Below are 15,269 nucleotides of genomic sequence, written 5' to 3'. Positions count from 1 at the left end.
TCGACTTGGACTTGAACACCAATGCTTCATGACTTCTCTTGGACGTCATCCTTTTTAATGAAAATACTTGATACCTCGAGGCAAATATTAACACAGTTAGCAAGCCAATGTGGGTGCTATGGGCTAATTGTGGTACCAGTTGTGGACACATGTCACTCATGTCAGACTCAAGTGACTTGCAGGTCAACTTGACAAAATCAAAAAAAGACTTGCTATTTGAGTTTGACTGAGACACCACTGACTCATGGCTTCCCTTGGACTTGAGCCATTTGACTTGAAAATACTTGATACCTTGAGGATGATGTTAACATAGTTGACAAGCTAATATGGGTGCTATGAGCTAATTATGGTATTAGTCAATAGTGCTATGCTATGAAGGTGCAATGCACATTTTTTTATGATTAAGTTCAGTTGCACTTGTTTTCACAAATAACTGCTTGAATTTGAAATAGCATTTTGGTGAGGAGGCGCATTATCTCTTGTTAAAAACTTGAAACTCAAAGTTTAGGACTAGGGAATTGTCAGTCTTGACTTGGAACTTCAGTGCGAAAACTTGAGACTTGAAACTTCCCCACTGAGTAAAGCTTCAGTTTTGGTTCTGTATTTTGTGTGGGTGTCCAAGTTTTAGGTAGAGAGGCTCATTTTCCCATTGCAGCCATTCTTTGTGGTTTAGGCTGGTAGGCATCGGATGTAATTTGCATATAAAAAATTATCTTGTGCAGCAACACAAGAAAATAAGTCAGTTATTCAAGAGCTAGTGTCTGTGTGTGTGTCCTTGCGTGTTTGTTTATATGACTATAGTGGGCCCTGAGTTCACAGACATGATTATGAGGCCACTCTAAGACCATTAAGCCCTTTTTGCTCATTTTTACCTTTAATGATGCCATAAATGATCACATTCATAGAGTTATGCATAATTTACTGTCGGGGTGATAACAGGGCGATGAACAATAATAATTCTTCATTATTCAGTGACTCTGTGGCACAGAAATATCTGCTGTGATGGCCTGGATTTACTGTGATCAATAGCCCTGCCCTCCTGATTAGATTAGAGGAGCCAGCAGGTGTTTTGTGGTTAGAATTTATGCAGAGAGGAAAAATGTTTTCCAATGAAAAGGAGGGAATGAGAGGGAAATAATATTTTAAGAGCCACTCTGAATGCTGAATACTGTGACACACAGGCTGTTAATGACAGTTAAAATTATCAGCAAATGTTTATTTTATTAATACATCACCAAAATAAGTTTGTTATATATGGTAATAAAAGAAAAGAGTTGTCTGGTTTGGATGCTTTGTGTGATTTTATAGGACACAGACAGACTGGGGTCATATGGTTTGGCCACTTAGGAGTGAAATCATTATTATTATTACTTTTTGGATCTGGCCTGAGGGGAGGAAAGAATAATGATTAGAGGATGGCAGGCACGATGAGAACAGAGGGAAAGGAGAACTAGAGCACGACACTGCTGGGTCTAATAAATCAGAGGTAGTATAACTTGAAGACATATAATGACAAAGTGAGGGGAAATTAGACTGTAAAAGATAGGAAGTATAAGGAGAATTCCGGTGAAATTGCTCCACTGCAGTAAAACCTTTCCTCATATCGTGCGACTGCTTCAAATGGATCCAAAAAGCTGATCTGAGCCTGCATACACAATAACACCTTTACTGATATTTGAGAATATAATGCACTACTTATAAGATACAATACTTTCATTCACCCATACAGCATATATTGCAACTGCACCAACTAACAGCAGTTACCTATACACACCACAAGGTGGCAATAAAACCAAAGAAAATGTCATCTTGTTAGCCATTATGATGCTGTGTATACACATCAAGCCAAAGGAAGATGGCTACCAGCCAGAGTAAAGTGTGGCTCTGATCAGTGCAGGTTCTGACCACAGTAGGAAAATCATCTGCAACCTAAGTCTGCCATACTACATGTCTGAGAGTGTTCATGATTGCTGCACATGCCGGCTGTGTTTCACAGCATGAAGATATAGTAAACATGTTGAGTTCAACACTACTTCAAGGACAAAGCTTATGAGTAATCTATAATTATACTATTGATTTGCATATTGGTGCAGAGAGCCTCCATTTGTTCCATCTAATTTTCCGACTGTTTATTTTTCCCCCCTTTTCAAGTGTAGTTATTGAAACTTTCAGTTGTAAAGCACTTTGAGCTCCATTTTCTGTTATGCAAGTTTGAAGTTAATATGTGTGGGACACAAGAAATGAGGGTTTGGAGGTCCTGCTTCTGGTGATGTTTTATGCACCAATTTGCACTATACCTGCATCAATTTACGGTGTAAATGTCTATCAAAATAAAAGTCTTCCGATACTTTCATGTTTTTATCGGGGGTGCACATGTTCTAAATATTGAGAACGTGCTCTCTGCACCACTCACACGAAATCTACACCTATGTGTGTAAAAGCATGTCAACAAACCAGAAAGTACATTTTCCATTTTTATTTTATGTACAACACATACCTTGCAAATCACAATTTAAAAAGTTTAAAAAACTGAATTTGATGGGTGCAACAGCTTTTGTGATGTAAAAAACAGTAGCAATAGGCCAAGCGCACTCACACAGACATTATTACAGGACAACAAATACATAGCTCACATCCATCATGCTATGTGTAGGTCGGAAATACATGGCAATCTGAGTAAAATGAATCAGAATACAGTAATTTATATCGGCACTTGATTAGAGTATAGCAGTCAACAGTGGTACTGAATAATGTGTAGTTTTTATATAAATAAGGCACAAATACATGGAAATAATGGTAGAAAATTGCTTCTCAGGTGCCAGATGATGAACTGCTATGTATTCGGCCTACACAGTCATAAATGATATAATAGGTGTAGTCCATTGCCACATCTAAAAAAAAACATTTCCCCCCAAGCACGCTGCTCATTCTGATTCAGTGTACTTTGTAGCAAAATATGTCTACATACCAAACTGTGTAATATTGTGGGCGTTCACCTTAACTTTAATTCAGTGCTTTACAGGTGTCAACTAAGTGAATAGTATACTACATAGTATACAAATCAATAAGCACTAACTGTAGTTCCAGACAGGGCAAGGCCAATGAGCTCTTCAATAAGTAAACAGCCATTATTTAAAACTTTAATGCCTTTGTTAAAATAATATTACAGTAACATCACAGGGCAGCCCTGAAGAAACTAAAATATAAAATTTTAAAAAATGAATGTCAAAGTGTTCCTTCAGCATCTAACACAGAGTCCTGTCCCGTTCAAACGTATTCCTTGCTGCTGGGGGGTCTGGAGATGGGATATTTCGGTGTAGATTTCTCTCTTGGGCAGGAGGCTGCCAGCATGCCTCCTCCAACTACAGCCAGGAACGCTCCGGCCCAGGCGATGAAGATGGCAGCACCAAACTCGTACCTTCAGAAAGACAAGTTACAGTAAGTTAGAAGGGTCAACACATGCCAACAGAGCTTCGACTACTGTAAAACAAACATGCAGCATACATTCATCAGCACAGGAGGAGTGACTGAACATATGCAAATGTTTGGATAGAGAAGGGAGAGGAGGAGAAGCTTAAAGCTGCTATGTTAAATACACTAGCACATCTAACATGTTTGGGGACATTGCTTAAAAAAAAACAACAAAAAAAAAAACGTTATAAAAACCCAGCACATTTGAAATGCTCATGTTGCAATTTTTACATTTTCACTCTAAAAGTGGCTCTGCACAAGACAAAACTGGTGCATAAAGGTAAAGTTTTCAGCTCAAATTCTCATGTACTTACTTTGTGTTGACAGGGGTGAAGGGGTTGTAGAAAGCTTGGATGATGTCGTGAGCATACCAAGAGCAGGCAACAATGGAGCACAAAGCTGTGGGAAAGTAAAGAAGAACATCACTTAAACTGTTAAGTGTCAAGGCAAAAGAAAATAAAGAGAAGAGATTTTAAAAAAGGCTTCTTACCTCCAATCAGGATGATAATGCCACCAGTCATGGCAATGCGGGACTTGCGTATTTTGTCATCTCCTCCACAGTTGGTGCACTTCATTCCCATGCAGGCTACGCCCAGGCCTGCCACCGTTACTATGATACTCACAATCATGAGGGCGCGGGTTGCCTGGAGGGCACCTGAGTAAGGGGACAGGATAGGGTTAATCCATCAGTTATTGTGACAAGTATTGAACACTTAGAAATACTCTATACACAGGGTCATGGGTGTGGCAAGACTTGAAAGGCTTTACTTTAGTAAAACAAGGTTTTTTTTAATTTTAAATTCATTTCTACAGTGACTTATGGTGAAAAGCCTCAACTTATTTTCTGAAGAGCTGCTTGTGTGATTGTAAGCCATTTGGGAAAAAAGCAGCGTAAACAAACACCGTTCACATATAACAGAGCAGCTTCCGTCTCTTGTGTCTCATTGCCGCTCCCTATAACAACGAACCACAGAAACTGGCTCTAACCGGAAGCCCAAAGAAACTAGGAGGGGGGGTTGGGGGAGTGGGTGTGTGGGTTTGTATGTGCAAGTCAGAAACAGGTCTAACCAGGTTTCAGGTTTCACTATGGGGAGGACACTCCTAATTTCTGGTACTCACAGCCTACTTTGCAGCAGGTGGTTTCTTAGCTTTAAAACTACCATCTAAAAAGATCCAGACACTTTTGAGAATGCCAAGAATGCCCGCTGTGGCTTCAACTAAAGAGTCAAAATCTAGCTGTCATACTTTTCCCAGTTTTGGTATGAATAGTTCCTGAACTTCAGGTGTATGTTAGTAGATTCTGAGCAGGTATTTCTGAATAACAGGCCATTATTTGTTCACTCGCTCCATATCTAACCACAGCTTTAATCATACAATGTTTATCAGAGTTTGGTTTGTGTTCATGTTTGAAGAGGCGATAGGACACATTGCACTCAAGATATTTTATCAAATGTTTTAATAAGCCAAACAGAGAAAAAAAGAAAAAAGAAAAAGAAAAAAACTGAAGCTATTTGGAGAAAATAGAGTTTGTGAACTCTTAACTCTTGAGTCAACAAGTGACTTGTGCATTTGAGTGAATATGTTGAGCCAAGAGCGACATGAAGGGAGGGACCTACATACAGAACTGTACAGAAGAATAACCAATGACACTGAGGCAGTTTATGCCTGAGGGCAATCAATCAGTTGAATTTGACAGTCATACAATAAAAAAATCCAACGGCCATGACACTATTGACCCATTTAGCCTTTGCTTTAAGATAACAGATAAGAGCCATTAAGACAGATCAGGTACATGGACTTTTATTTTTCTAATTTAAGAAGGAAATGTTCCAATTATTACATTTGGCTTTAGATTTATTTCACTAATGGCCTACATGTTTACCAATGAATAACCAGTTCCCATAACCTGGGAGCAGGGCCTTTTGTAATTGTTTAACCTACTCATTAAGTGTTGAGCTCAAACATTTGGAAAAATGCAAACTAAATGTTTATTTATTTTAGTTTTCCATACATGATGCGTGAAAAACTCAATATTTTTTGGTGTTAATTCAATGCCATGTGGGTTAAGGACAAAGCAACTCTTTGTGGGGCTGGTATTTAGACATGTTGACTAAACAGAATCTCATGCAGGTGTTGTTTAACCTGTGACTACCTATGCTGTGTAATGCAAATCAGACACTATAGGGTTTCCAGGAGGAGGGGTAGCTGTACTGGACAACGCCTGTAGGATAATCATTGCTTGAGTGTAAAAGTGCTGCACACATTCTACCAAGTGGAAAAAAAATTAAAGACTTATTAACATAAGTTTCTTTTAAAAGAATGATCTCTGGCACTGAGCCATGAACCTGTCCTGCTGCACAGTGCAGGTGAGGCCTCACAGAGTGGTTTAAACAAAATAAGTGCATTCTGAGTGAATAAAGGGGAAGTTAATAAGTGACAGAACCGGTTGGCCCAAGCCGCAGGAATCTGGTATTAGACAAGCGTTGTAAAGGACACCGTAGGAGTCAGTGAAGGAAATGGCCTATTGAAAAAAAGCAACTAGTTCCTATATTCCAGGTGTGTTTCAGTGTGTTACACCATTTCCTGTTGGAGGTTAGGGAAAAGGTGAGAAAAAATATGTATTTTAACTTTAAAACTGTTTCATTACCAAGATAAGCTTCGAATTATAAATTACAATTAAGGCCTGTAAGTGTGTCTGACTTTAAGGGTAGCCTGCTTATTAGGCTTATGGAGAGAGAAAAAGAAAGTATATTCAGCCTAACATTTAACAGCTTTTTATTTGCTTATATGTCACAATATGACTAAAACTCTCTTAAAAGTTTTGTGCTTTAGAAGAAATTCGACGAAACTCAAGTTAAATCCATTAACTGGGTGACTTACTGTTGAGCTGCAGGATTGAGTCGTACACCTTGCACTGGATTTGGCCTGTGCTCTGGAAAGCACAGGACATCCACAGTCCTTCGTACATGGCTATCGCCGTGATGATGTTGTCCCCAACATAAGCAGACATCTTCCACTGGGGCAAAATTGTGCCAATTATCAGTCCAATGACACCCAGAAGGGCCAGGGCGAATCCCAAAATCTGCAGACCCGAGTTGGCCATTTTCTCCTTCTTCTTCGACCTGGCGGCGAATCAACAAAGACGACGTCCACCTGCTGTGAAGGTACGAATCCCTCTCCTCACTGTCTCACGGGGTTTAGTTAAGTTTGCTTTGTTGAATGACAAAGTTAACTCCTCTGTTATTATATATTTATGTTTTCCTTAGCTTTCTGTAAATAGGTTGGCAGACAACGGTGTTGTTTCAGTATTTAAAGTCTGTCGGAGATTCCTCACACACCTGTTCCTCTGCCGCACCTTATCTGGGGAGGGAGCAGCGGGAGCGAGCTTTTTTAGGCGGTTTCTACTGCAGGTGGGCGGGGATGCGCACGTAGTTTCGACTCATCAGCGTCGCAGCAAACACCTGAAGTTTCATGATGTAAGTGTTTTCCTGGAATAGACCCCTGATACCATAAATAGAAAAATATGTATAGTCTGGTTTGTGATGATTTGGTTTGTATATTTTAATACAATAAACAATGAAAGAGAAAAACATCTTGAGTTACACAAATGTATAATGAACCAACGATTTCTTTTTTTTTTTAATTAAAGTCATATTATTTGATATTAGTGGACACCTTAAGAGCCAGCAGTAGTCATAATACGATGTCTAACCGCATCTAGTCTAACTATCCGAGGCTTGGTAAGCAAAAACACAGTATTTTACATTTTTATCCGTCAGAATAATTACACATCAAATACAGCTAAAAAATTTGACACAGTAGATGAATGAATGAATGAATGATTGACTTTATTTCGAACCAAAGTTTAAAACAATATTGTAATAAAAAAAAAACGAGAAAAAAACAAAAACAGAAATGTTAAAAAAGGAGTACGTAGAAGTAAAACTATGCATATAAGGCCAATGTATTAGGTCAGAATTCCAGCCTGCACTTAGTTTATTTGTTGTACACATATTGTCTGGCAGCAAGTAGAGGCTTAGGCTCCACATGAAGAGTGTACCGTCCAAAATGGGAAGTTGCATTAACATAAGTGGAAGTTGAGTGGAATACTGAGGTCTACAATCAGGACACATGGGGCCAAATCGGACATTACTCTGTGTAATGTGATCACAAGCCGTTTCACCAGCTTTTTGTTGTACTCATTTGAACTACTAAGTGGAGGGAGATTTAAGATAAAACAGTCTTAATAGTTTTTGATTATTGATATTGAACAATCAGCATCTAAACATGGCAACATAAGCTGGAGTATCCACTACCAGCATGGATCAGGCCTTTTACAAAATAAGGAAGTCTTTTTTTAATTTCTTGCCAGACACATTATCTCTTAGATATTATATTACATAGCACAATACCACATTCTCTCACACATATAATTTTGCTGGCTGTGTAGTTTATCAACACGTCTATGTGTGTTGGCCATCATGTGCTTAAGTGATAGGACATATTTAGTGGCCCTGTATACACTGCTCTGACAGGAGGGTGTGCTTTATCTGACATAGGTCAGCAGAATTGAATTACACTCTGTGATGGAGGAGGTACATTTTGAAACCAGGAAAATCAAGAAAAGGCAGCAGGAGTGGCTTGCCGGCCCTGAGACACAGTTCAGAGTCTAAACATTAACCCAGAACAATTGGCTAAAGTAACAGTTGTGTCGGTATGGACAGTACTGTGCATTGATGGATCCTATTGTTATTATGATTTCATATTAAAGATCCAGTTTCTTTCAGTGAAGCTATCACCAGTTGTTACTGGTGATTTCTTGTTACCACACCGTTTAGCCAGTAAATACTCTCTACTACTCTGAGTTTCAGTGGCTCCCCTCCAGACGCAGACTCCGCTGTCCTGGCTGCAGGACACAGCAGAGGAAAGCTACCTTTGTCCCCAGGGCTATCCAGCTCCTCAACTCTGAACCCTGAAGCACTTAAGCACTTTACAATCATACTAAACTAAGCACTTTACTTGTGTGTTGTTGTTGTTTTGTTTTGTTTTGTTTTTTTTAATTTTGTGTTTTATCTTTTTTATCTGTGTTTGAATGAATGTCTGTGACATGTGCTCCCTGTAAAACTACCTTCATGCTCCTTTTAAATTGCCCCCCAGGGACAAATAAAGTGTTTTTGACTTGAATTGAATTAAAATTGAATTTAATTACTTTAAACTGTGATAGTGTGATGATATGGTTGCTGGAGTTTTAACATGGCCCTAGGCAATCAGGGATGATGCTTGCTCTACCCCAGAAGTGGTTGTCATTCACAGGCTCACTTTAGGGGTGTGTCCTGCTGTCCCCATTATTGTTTATTCTGTATGTAAATGAGTGTAGGAGTAACTGCAATGACAGGCATCTCCTGAAGTTAGCAGATGACCCCGTTTTAATGAGTCTCCAGGATGAATGGCGTGACTTCTGAGGTTAAATGTTCACAAAACATAACTCCCACTCAGTCTTCCCAACCATTATTAAGGGCTCACTTGTTGAGATGGTTAAGTGCAACAAGTACCTGGGAAAAGTGATCAACAAGAACTTGAACTATGACCTTGACAAAATGAATGGATGGATGGGTGGTTTTGCTCAGGTTTTTATTGTGAGTGTCTTACAACATGACAGGATGGACCCTACAGAGAAGTGAAATGTTTTTCTGTACCTTTTGCTTGTTTCTGTCAGTTTTGTGTCTGAGTCTCACTCAAGGCGAAGTCTCGTTCTAAAATCTCATGAGAGTAGACTTATTACAGGAAGAACAGAGTAGAAATGCAATTGAGAGTTGGGGAGAGGGGTGCAGGTAATAGTTTGCTATGTTGGAGTAAAGAAAGTGTTTTCAGAGCAAGATTTCTCCTTTAGTGAGACACCAAACAGACCAGAACAAGCAAAAGATACTTTTTTAACAATTTAAAAAAATGTTGTTCCCACTACTTACTTATTGGTAAAATAAAGTTTTCCCTTAACGTTTTGTTTGATTTCCTGGTATGAGAACTCTACCAGTCATTTGTTCAACATTGTTTAAGTAGCCAGCAAAACAATTGGCACACAGCAGCCCTCCTTGGCAGAGAGGCTATCTATGACAGACAAGTATTTGCAGAAGAAATGATTGATCTCAGCTTGCTTTGACCACCCACTCCACAGGAATTTGTTCCTCTCCCCTCTGGGTGAAGATAAAGCCCCTCGAGGGTGAAAAGCAGTAGGTTTGAATTTTCCTCTGCTCCAAGAACAGTAATAAATGCGCTTAATTTGCACCACACCTATTCTAACAAACAGATACATCTTGGTTGTTCGCTGTACCTGTTGTGATTAACATAGGCACAGATTTCAGGGGGGTGTGCGCAAGAGACATGTCCTCCTCAATGTGAAATTAAAGACATTTCTACAATAATTTGATGCAGAAAAGGCACAAATTGGTGCAGAAAAAATACCACAAATAAGGAAATTAAGTTTTTGACATTAAAAATAATGTCCTGAGGGCGTACAACTAAACTTCCTGTTTCAAATGTTTCAGCTTTCTCCTCAAGGGTCAATAAAGATTTGAACTTAAGGTATGAGTCAGGTTTTCTGATATTCTGCAGAGTCTGGTTTAGCTGATACCTGAAACTGTGTTGGCTGAAGAGTTAGACTGGAGAATGTATGACTGAGGTGTTTGCTGTAAAGAATGAGATAGACCACAGTATCCTTGATCACGATACTTTCCAGTAGATCTTCTCACTCAGGTCAGGAGAATGTGTTTGTACCAGTCAGCTCCCACTGACTGTGTTTAGTATCTGTAATGCTCACTTCCCCATTAGACATTTTTCTGGAGTAGTGCGGTAAAAAAAAAAAAAAACAGAACTTCTTTTTCCTGTTCTGTAAATAATATGTGGTTTGTTTCACTGTCAGGTTTGTGCCTACCCTTTTCCATTATTTTAAATTCTTACTTTTCTTATTACAAATCACATGCTCACTTATGGGCACTGCCACGACCGCTACAACAAAACCTTTCAGTAGAATCCTTCAGTAGAGTAAACACCTTCCTCCTGACACAGCAAAAGGTGGAGATGTAAGAGGCTGTGAGTTTAATTTTCAGGAGCACTGTGCCCCGAGGGAGAATAGCTTTCAGATGACAGTTTGCTCTCACCAGTTCATTATGACATGAGAGAAAATCCCGGGACTTCAGTGTCACTCTTTAACTGATAGAGGTTAAACCTTGTGATCTTGTGCTCTGGTTTTTCCTGGATAGTTGGATTTTCAAATTATATATTTAAATGTTTACAATGGTGACATTTTAAATGTAGGTATATTTTAATCTGATTGAATCGTGCCTGTAAGAATCAGTTTCTCTTTGACTTGATTTCTGTTACACAGCTACGTTATAGCCTGGCAGTAGCTTCAAAGTTACTCTGGGAGTTGATTCAATGCCTTTACCAGTTAAACAGGTTTTATGTGGCACCTGCTGGTATCTATGCAGTTATTAAAAACACTGAATATGCCACCATGAGCAATCTCCATGCACGAGCAAGCGAAACAAGCACAGGCATGTGAACTTTTCACACATTTGTACTTGACTGTATAGCATATAAACATATATACAGCAATCTTCAGAGTTCAAAACTACTATGATACTTGCGCAACATCGGTATTTCTTGGACTGATACCCACAGTCACTCTCTGAGTCATCAGTTGCTGCAGGTAAGACACAGGAAGTAGGACCTAAATATTTTTGGCTCGTCACATGTTTATTGACCAGTCAGGTGACTCATCTGTAGAGAAACAGATACAGATACTGCATGAAATAATTTACATGTGTTTATTCTGCTTTTCAGGGTGTGTCCACTGAAGGTCAGCTGTCTCTGTCCTCTTCAGGAATTTATTCACAATGCTCCTAAAGGTAAATTCAAGGTCACTGACACAAAAATCTGAAGTTTTATTAAGGTTTGTACTGTATTGTTGGCTGAGCCAAAACAACAACAACAACAACAACAACAGAGAAGCAGTTACTGTATATCCATTTCTAAAAAGTACATTTGTTTTAAAGTTGGATCATGTTGGTCTGTGGGCAATGTAATTTCATAGAATTATTCACACTATTAAAGTTGTTCCCTGGCAGCTAATTAGATGAAGCTTAATCTGACTGTTACTGAAGTTATTACCTGCCTGAAAATCTTTCCCCGAAATTCCTTTTATATTTTCAGTCATAATTTTTTTCTGATTAGATGTTTTCCAATTAGGATTTAACCCTGCCTTCTGACAGTTGTGTATTTTGATGTGACAGTAATGACTCATTGTAATCCTTCTACCCTGAGTGTGCATGTTGCACCATGATTCCATGAGAGCAGGCTGTAGGACGAAAGGTTACATGAGGCTAACAAACATAGATTTTAATTGCAATGCTGTCATCTGGTGGTGACTGTGAATATAACACAAAGCTATACACAGCCATTTTAGCTCCCAGTAACTGGCAGCATGATGTTTACACATTCTGTACAAATGGACCATGTCTGAGGGCAATTTCAAGAAGATAATAGCAGAAAAATATGCACTCTTATATTAATAGTGCATAATTATTGTTTGTTTGAGATATTAGATTATAAAAATTTAAATGGACATGCATTGTACTGTAAAGTACGATAAAACAGAATAATAATAATAATAAAAACACCATCAAATCCAAATCAAATTACAGGTTTCTTTGTACAGGAGCAACAAGATAACCAGTGATGCAAAACACAAGGGGTCGTGAGACCACATATGTTATAATGCTTTGAAGACAAAACAATGGAGGTTGTTCCTTTAATTTTATTGTATTTTTCTGTTCTATTTTGAACCATTACTGTCTGTGTTTTACCAATGCTTATGCGTATACAAATGTGATACAATTTTGAATATTTCCTCTAATCAGAAGTCTCAATTCAAACATGAGACACTGGTGGATAAAGCAGTTGTCAGCTGTAAAAAACAAAACAAAACAAATAAACTGTAATGTAAACTGTAAGCTGTGGGACACAATCAACAACAATTGAACAGTTAGAAATGTTTGAATTATATCGTAAATATAGACAGTGCAGGTACGGGGTTGCACTGGAGCATTTGGGGTGTGGGCGCCTGTAGAAAGTGAAGAGTGATTCAGATTGTCACTTCAGAAATGTGACTGTAATAATAACATAAAAAAACATTAATTTAAACAAATAATTTCTTATTTTCTATGGTATTTTTTGTCATGTACAGATAATGAACTAACTGTAGTAATTGTGAAATTAACTGACACAGCTACCGTGACGTCACCCATTGGTTTATGGACTCCTGTTTTGAAGCCTGGACTTCAGCATTTCGGCCGTCACCATCTTGGTTTTTTGGAGCCAGAAGTGACCAATAAGGGCAAGAGGGTGGAGCTGTGGAGCAGCTGAGGACACTATCACCAGACAGCCTGTCTCTCAAAACAGCCTGCCCTTATTGATGCGTAACTTTAAGACCTAACAAAATGTAAACAGGTATGTTTTATATAAAAACTCACGTCCCATACAGTCATTACGAACAGGGAACAGCAAACAGCTATAGAGATCCAAACTGTTTTTTTGTACCAGGCTGTTTATTTCTGCTGTAAAGTTGGATATTGTAACATGGTGGTCTATGTAGTGTTGCTTTCATCAACGAAAAGTATGACTACATATCGTCGTCAACAAACCTTTATCACGTGATGAAAATGAGACGAGACGCAACGTAAATGGTGGTCATGTGATGATAACTAGGCTATAATTAAATATATAATGCAATATTGTTGACGAATAAAAACGAGACTAAATGTGGTTTACAAAAAAAAACCTCTGCTAAAATGTCTTTTCATTTTTGTTGACCAAAACGAGACGAGACGAAATAATGTTATAATGTTTAGTCATGTTATTATTATTATTTTGCAGTATTTCTGTGTCCTAGGCTGTGCGTCGCACTGCACAGACGGATTACAGCCGTGACGATATACAGTACAACATCACTCGCTGTCATGTGATATTGCTTTTATACAACAGTTCAACAACAGCTTAAACAGCAACGCTGAGTAAGGAAATGTTAACAAAAGGTGATGAAATAAATTATTTAAGTATGTTAGCTCCGCGAAAAAAAACAGTTCCGCCAGTCTGTTGCCAGGCAACGCGGCACACACACCAGGAACTCACAAGCTACTTTGCATTTACATCGATCTGCAACTGTGTAACTTCGTCTAGTTCGGCTGATGAGACGTTGGCAAACCTGGATGTTGGCACAGCCGGATTCAGCTTCAAATCTCCCTCATCCTCATCAATACCTCATCAGATGATCATTGATAATTCTTGACCGTGTTTGCTTCATTTTTGCTCCTCTCCAGTTTGTCGAGGTCGGCTGATGTTACACAAACACACCTGGAGGTCTGCACAGAAGGGTCCTGGCTTTCCTTTTCCTCATCCTCTCCTGACGACCTCTCATAATTTAATTCAAATATAATTTTGGGGAAAATATCCATCTTCTTGGTGTAACGCTAGTGTCAGTTTGTGTCAATGTAGCGAGTGTGATAGTTGGTTAATTAACGGCTGTATTTATATTTATTTACATGGCTCTGTTAAATGCTGTATTCTGATTGGTCAGTCACGGCATTCAGAGGTCTGATAATACTGTGTATTGACCGTTGCTATGTAGCCCAGCGTTGCTAGGGACGCTGCCCTGACAAGGAGATTCAGCCGCAGGGCAGGGTGCGCGTCGGGGTTCTATTCCCCTGTCGGGAGTTATTTTCTCAGTATTCACCAGCTCATTATACATTATCCCGTACTTATAACACCTGTGAGCGGAGTGATTTTACTGTTACAAGTCCCAGTGATGTTATACTCTATATCAGCATTCCAGGAATGCCTCTTGTCCAATCAAATTACTCGGTCGGAACTAACTGTTGTATAAATAAATATATATTTAGCTCTAACTGGGAGCTAATTTAGAAAAGAAAATTTTGGTTTGGTTATTCTATACTAGGTACTTATACAATATTGACTGGGTATAATAGAATTGCATCACTAAAAAGAGACTAAAATACATTTTTCATTGACTAAAACTAGACTAAAATGTCATCAGTTTTCGTCGACTAAAATGAGACGAAAATAGTCATGGATTATTCTGACTAAAATAAGACTAAAATGCTCAGACGTTTAGGTGACTGAAACTTGACTAGACAAAAAAGAGTACGAACGTGACTAAAACTAATAAAAACTAAAATGACAGTTTTACACAAAGACTAGACTAAAACTAAAATGAAAATAGGCCGCCAAAAACAACACTAGGTCTATGGGGATTGACTGGCTTCTGGAGCCAGCCTCAAGTGGCCATTAGAAGAACTGCAATTCTGGCACTTCTCCATTGGCTTCATGTTTTCGCTTGGTACAGATATGCAAAGATGATTGCTAAGTAATATGTATGTTGATGCTGTCCAATGTAAAGTCTCTATTTGAACATATAATGACATGATACAAGATTCGTTGGCTATTTTAGCAGCAAAATCTGGCACTAGGGCCAGTGAAAATAGCATGCACAGGGGCCTGTCCCAACTATGTTACGCCATTGATCTAAATGTACATGTATTTAAAAGTATTCCTTAACTAGAGGAACACATATGTTATCAAGTCTATAATCAACACTGGGGTGGGGGTGGAGGTTACCAAATCTTCCAGGGGGTCTGGGTGCCCCTAAGAAAAAAAAATCATAATTTAAAAACTCATTTCCTACAATATTATATTATTTACCAAAAGCAAGCACAGCAATACAGTAT

At 38.6% G+C, this 15,269-nt stretch overlaps 1 protein-coding gene and 1 long non-coding RNA gene across 2 annotated transcripts; one reads left to right on the top strand and one right to left on the bottom strand.

Moving 5' to 3' along the window:
- Window positions 1-2,461: 2,461 nt before the first annotated feature.
- LOC125898544 (claudin-7-B-like) lies at window positions 2,462-6,851 on the bottom strand. The gene is made up of 4 exons (XM_049592375.1): window positions 6,352-6,851; window positions 3,962-4,126; window positions 3,786-3,870; window positions 2,462-3,418 (listed from the first exon to the last, which is right to left on the bottom strand). The coding sequence occupies exons 1-4, from the start codon at window positions 6,572-6,574 to the stop codon at window positions 3,268-3,270; spliced, it is 624 nt and encodes a 207-aa protein (XP_049448332.1). The 5' UTR covers window positions 6,575-6,851; the 3' UTR covers window positions 2,462-3,267.
- Window positions 6,852-11,129: 4,278 nt separating this feature from the next.
- On the top strand, window positions 11,130-14,368 carry LOC125898396 (uncharacterized). The gene is made up of 3 exons (XR_007450622.1): window positions 11,130-11,176; window positions 11,311-11,375; window positions 12,755-14,368. It is a non-coding gene; the product is annotated as an uncharacterized LOC125898396 (long non-coding RNA).
- Window positions 14,369-15,269: the final 901 nt, after the last annotated feature.

This window comes from Epinephelus fuscoguttatus, linkage group LG12 (genome assembly GCF_011397635.1).
Source record: "Epinephelus fuscoguttatus linkage group LG12, E.fuscoguttatus.final_Chr_v1".
In the NCBI taxonomy this organism is placed as follows: Eukaryota; Metazoa; Chordata; class Actinopteri; order Perciformes; family Serranidae; genus Epinephelus; species Epinephelus fuscoguttatus.
The sequence above is the reverse complement of the archived record's forward strand: the minus strand, read 5'-3'. Positions and strand labels throughout refer to the sequence as shown.

Excerpts from the sequence above, each read along its gene's own strand:
- LOC125898544 (XM_049592375.1), bottom strand. The coding sequence starts at position 6,574 with ATGGCCAACTCGGGTCTGCAGATTTTGGGATTCGCCCTGGCCCTTCTG. Across the intron at positions 4,127-6,351 it reads CTCAATCCTGCAGCTCAACA|GTGCCCTCCAGGCAACCCGC; the intron begins GTAAGTCACCCA and ends CCCCTTACTCAG. Across the intron at positions 3,419-3,785 it reads TTCACCCCTGTCAACACAAA|GTACGAGTTTGGTGCTGCCA; the intron begins GTAAGTACATGA and ends GTCTTTCTGAAG.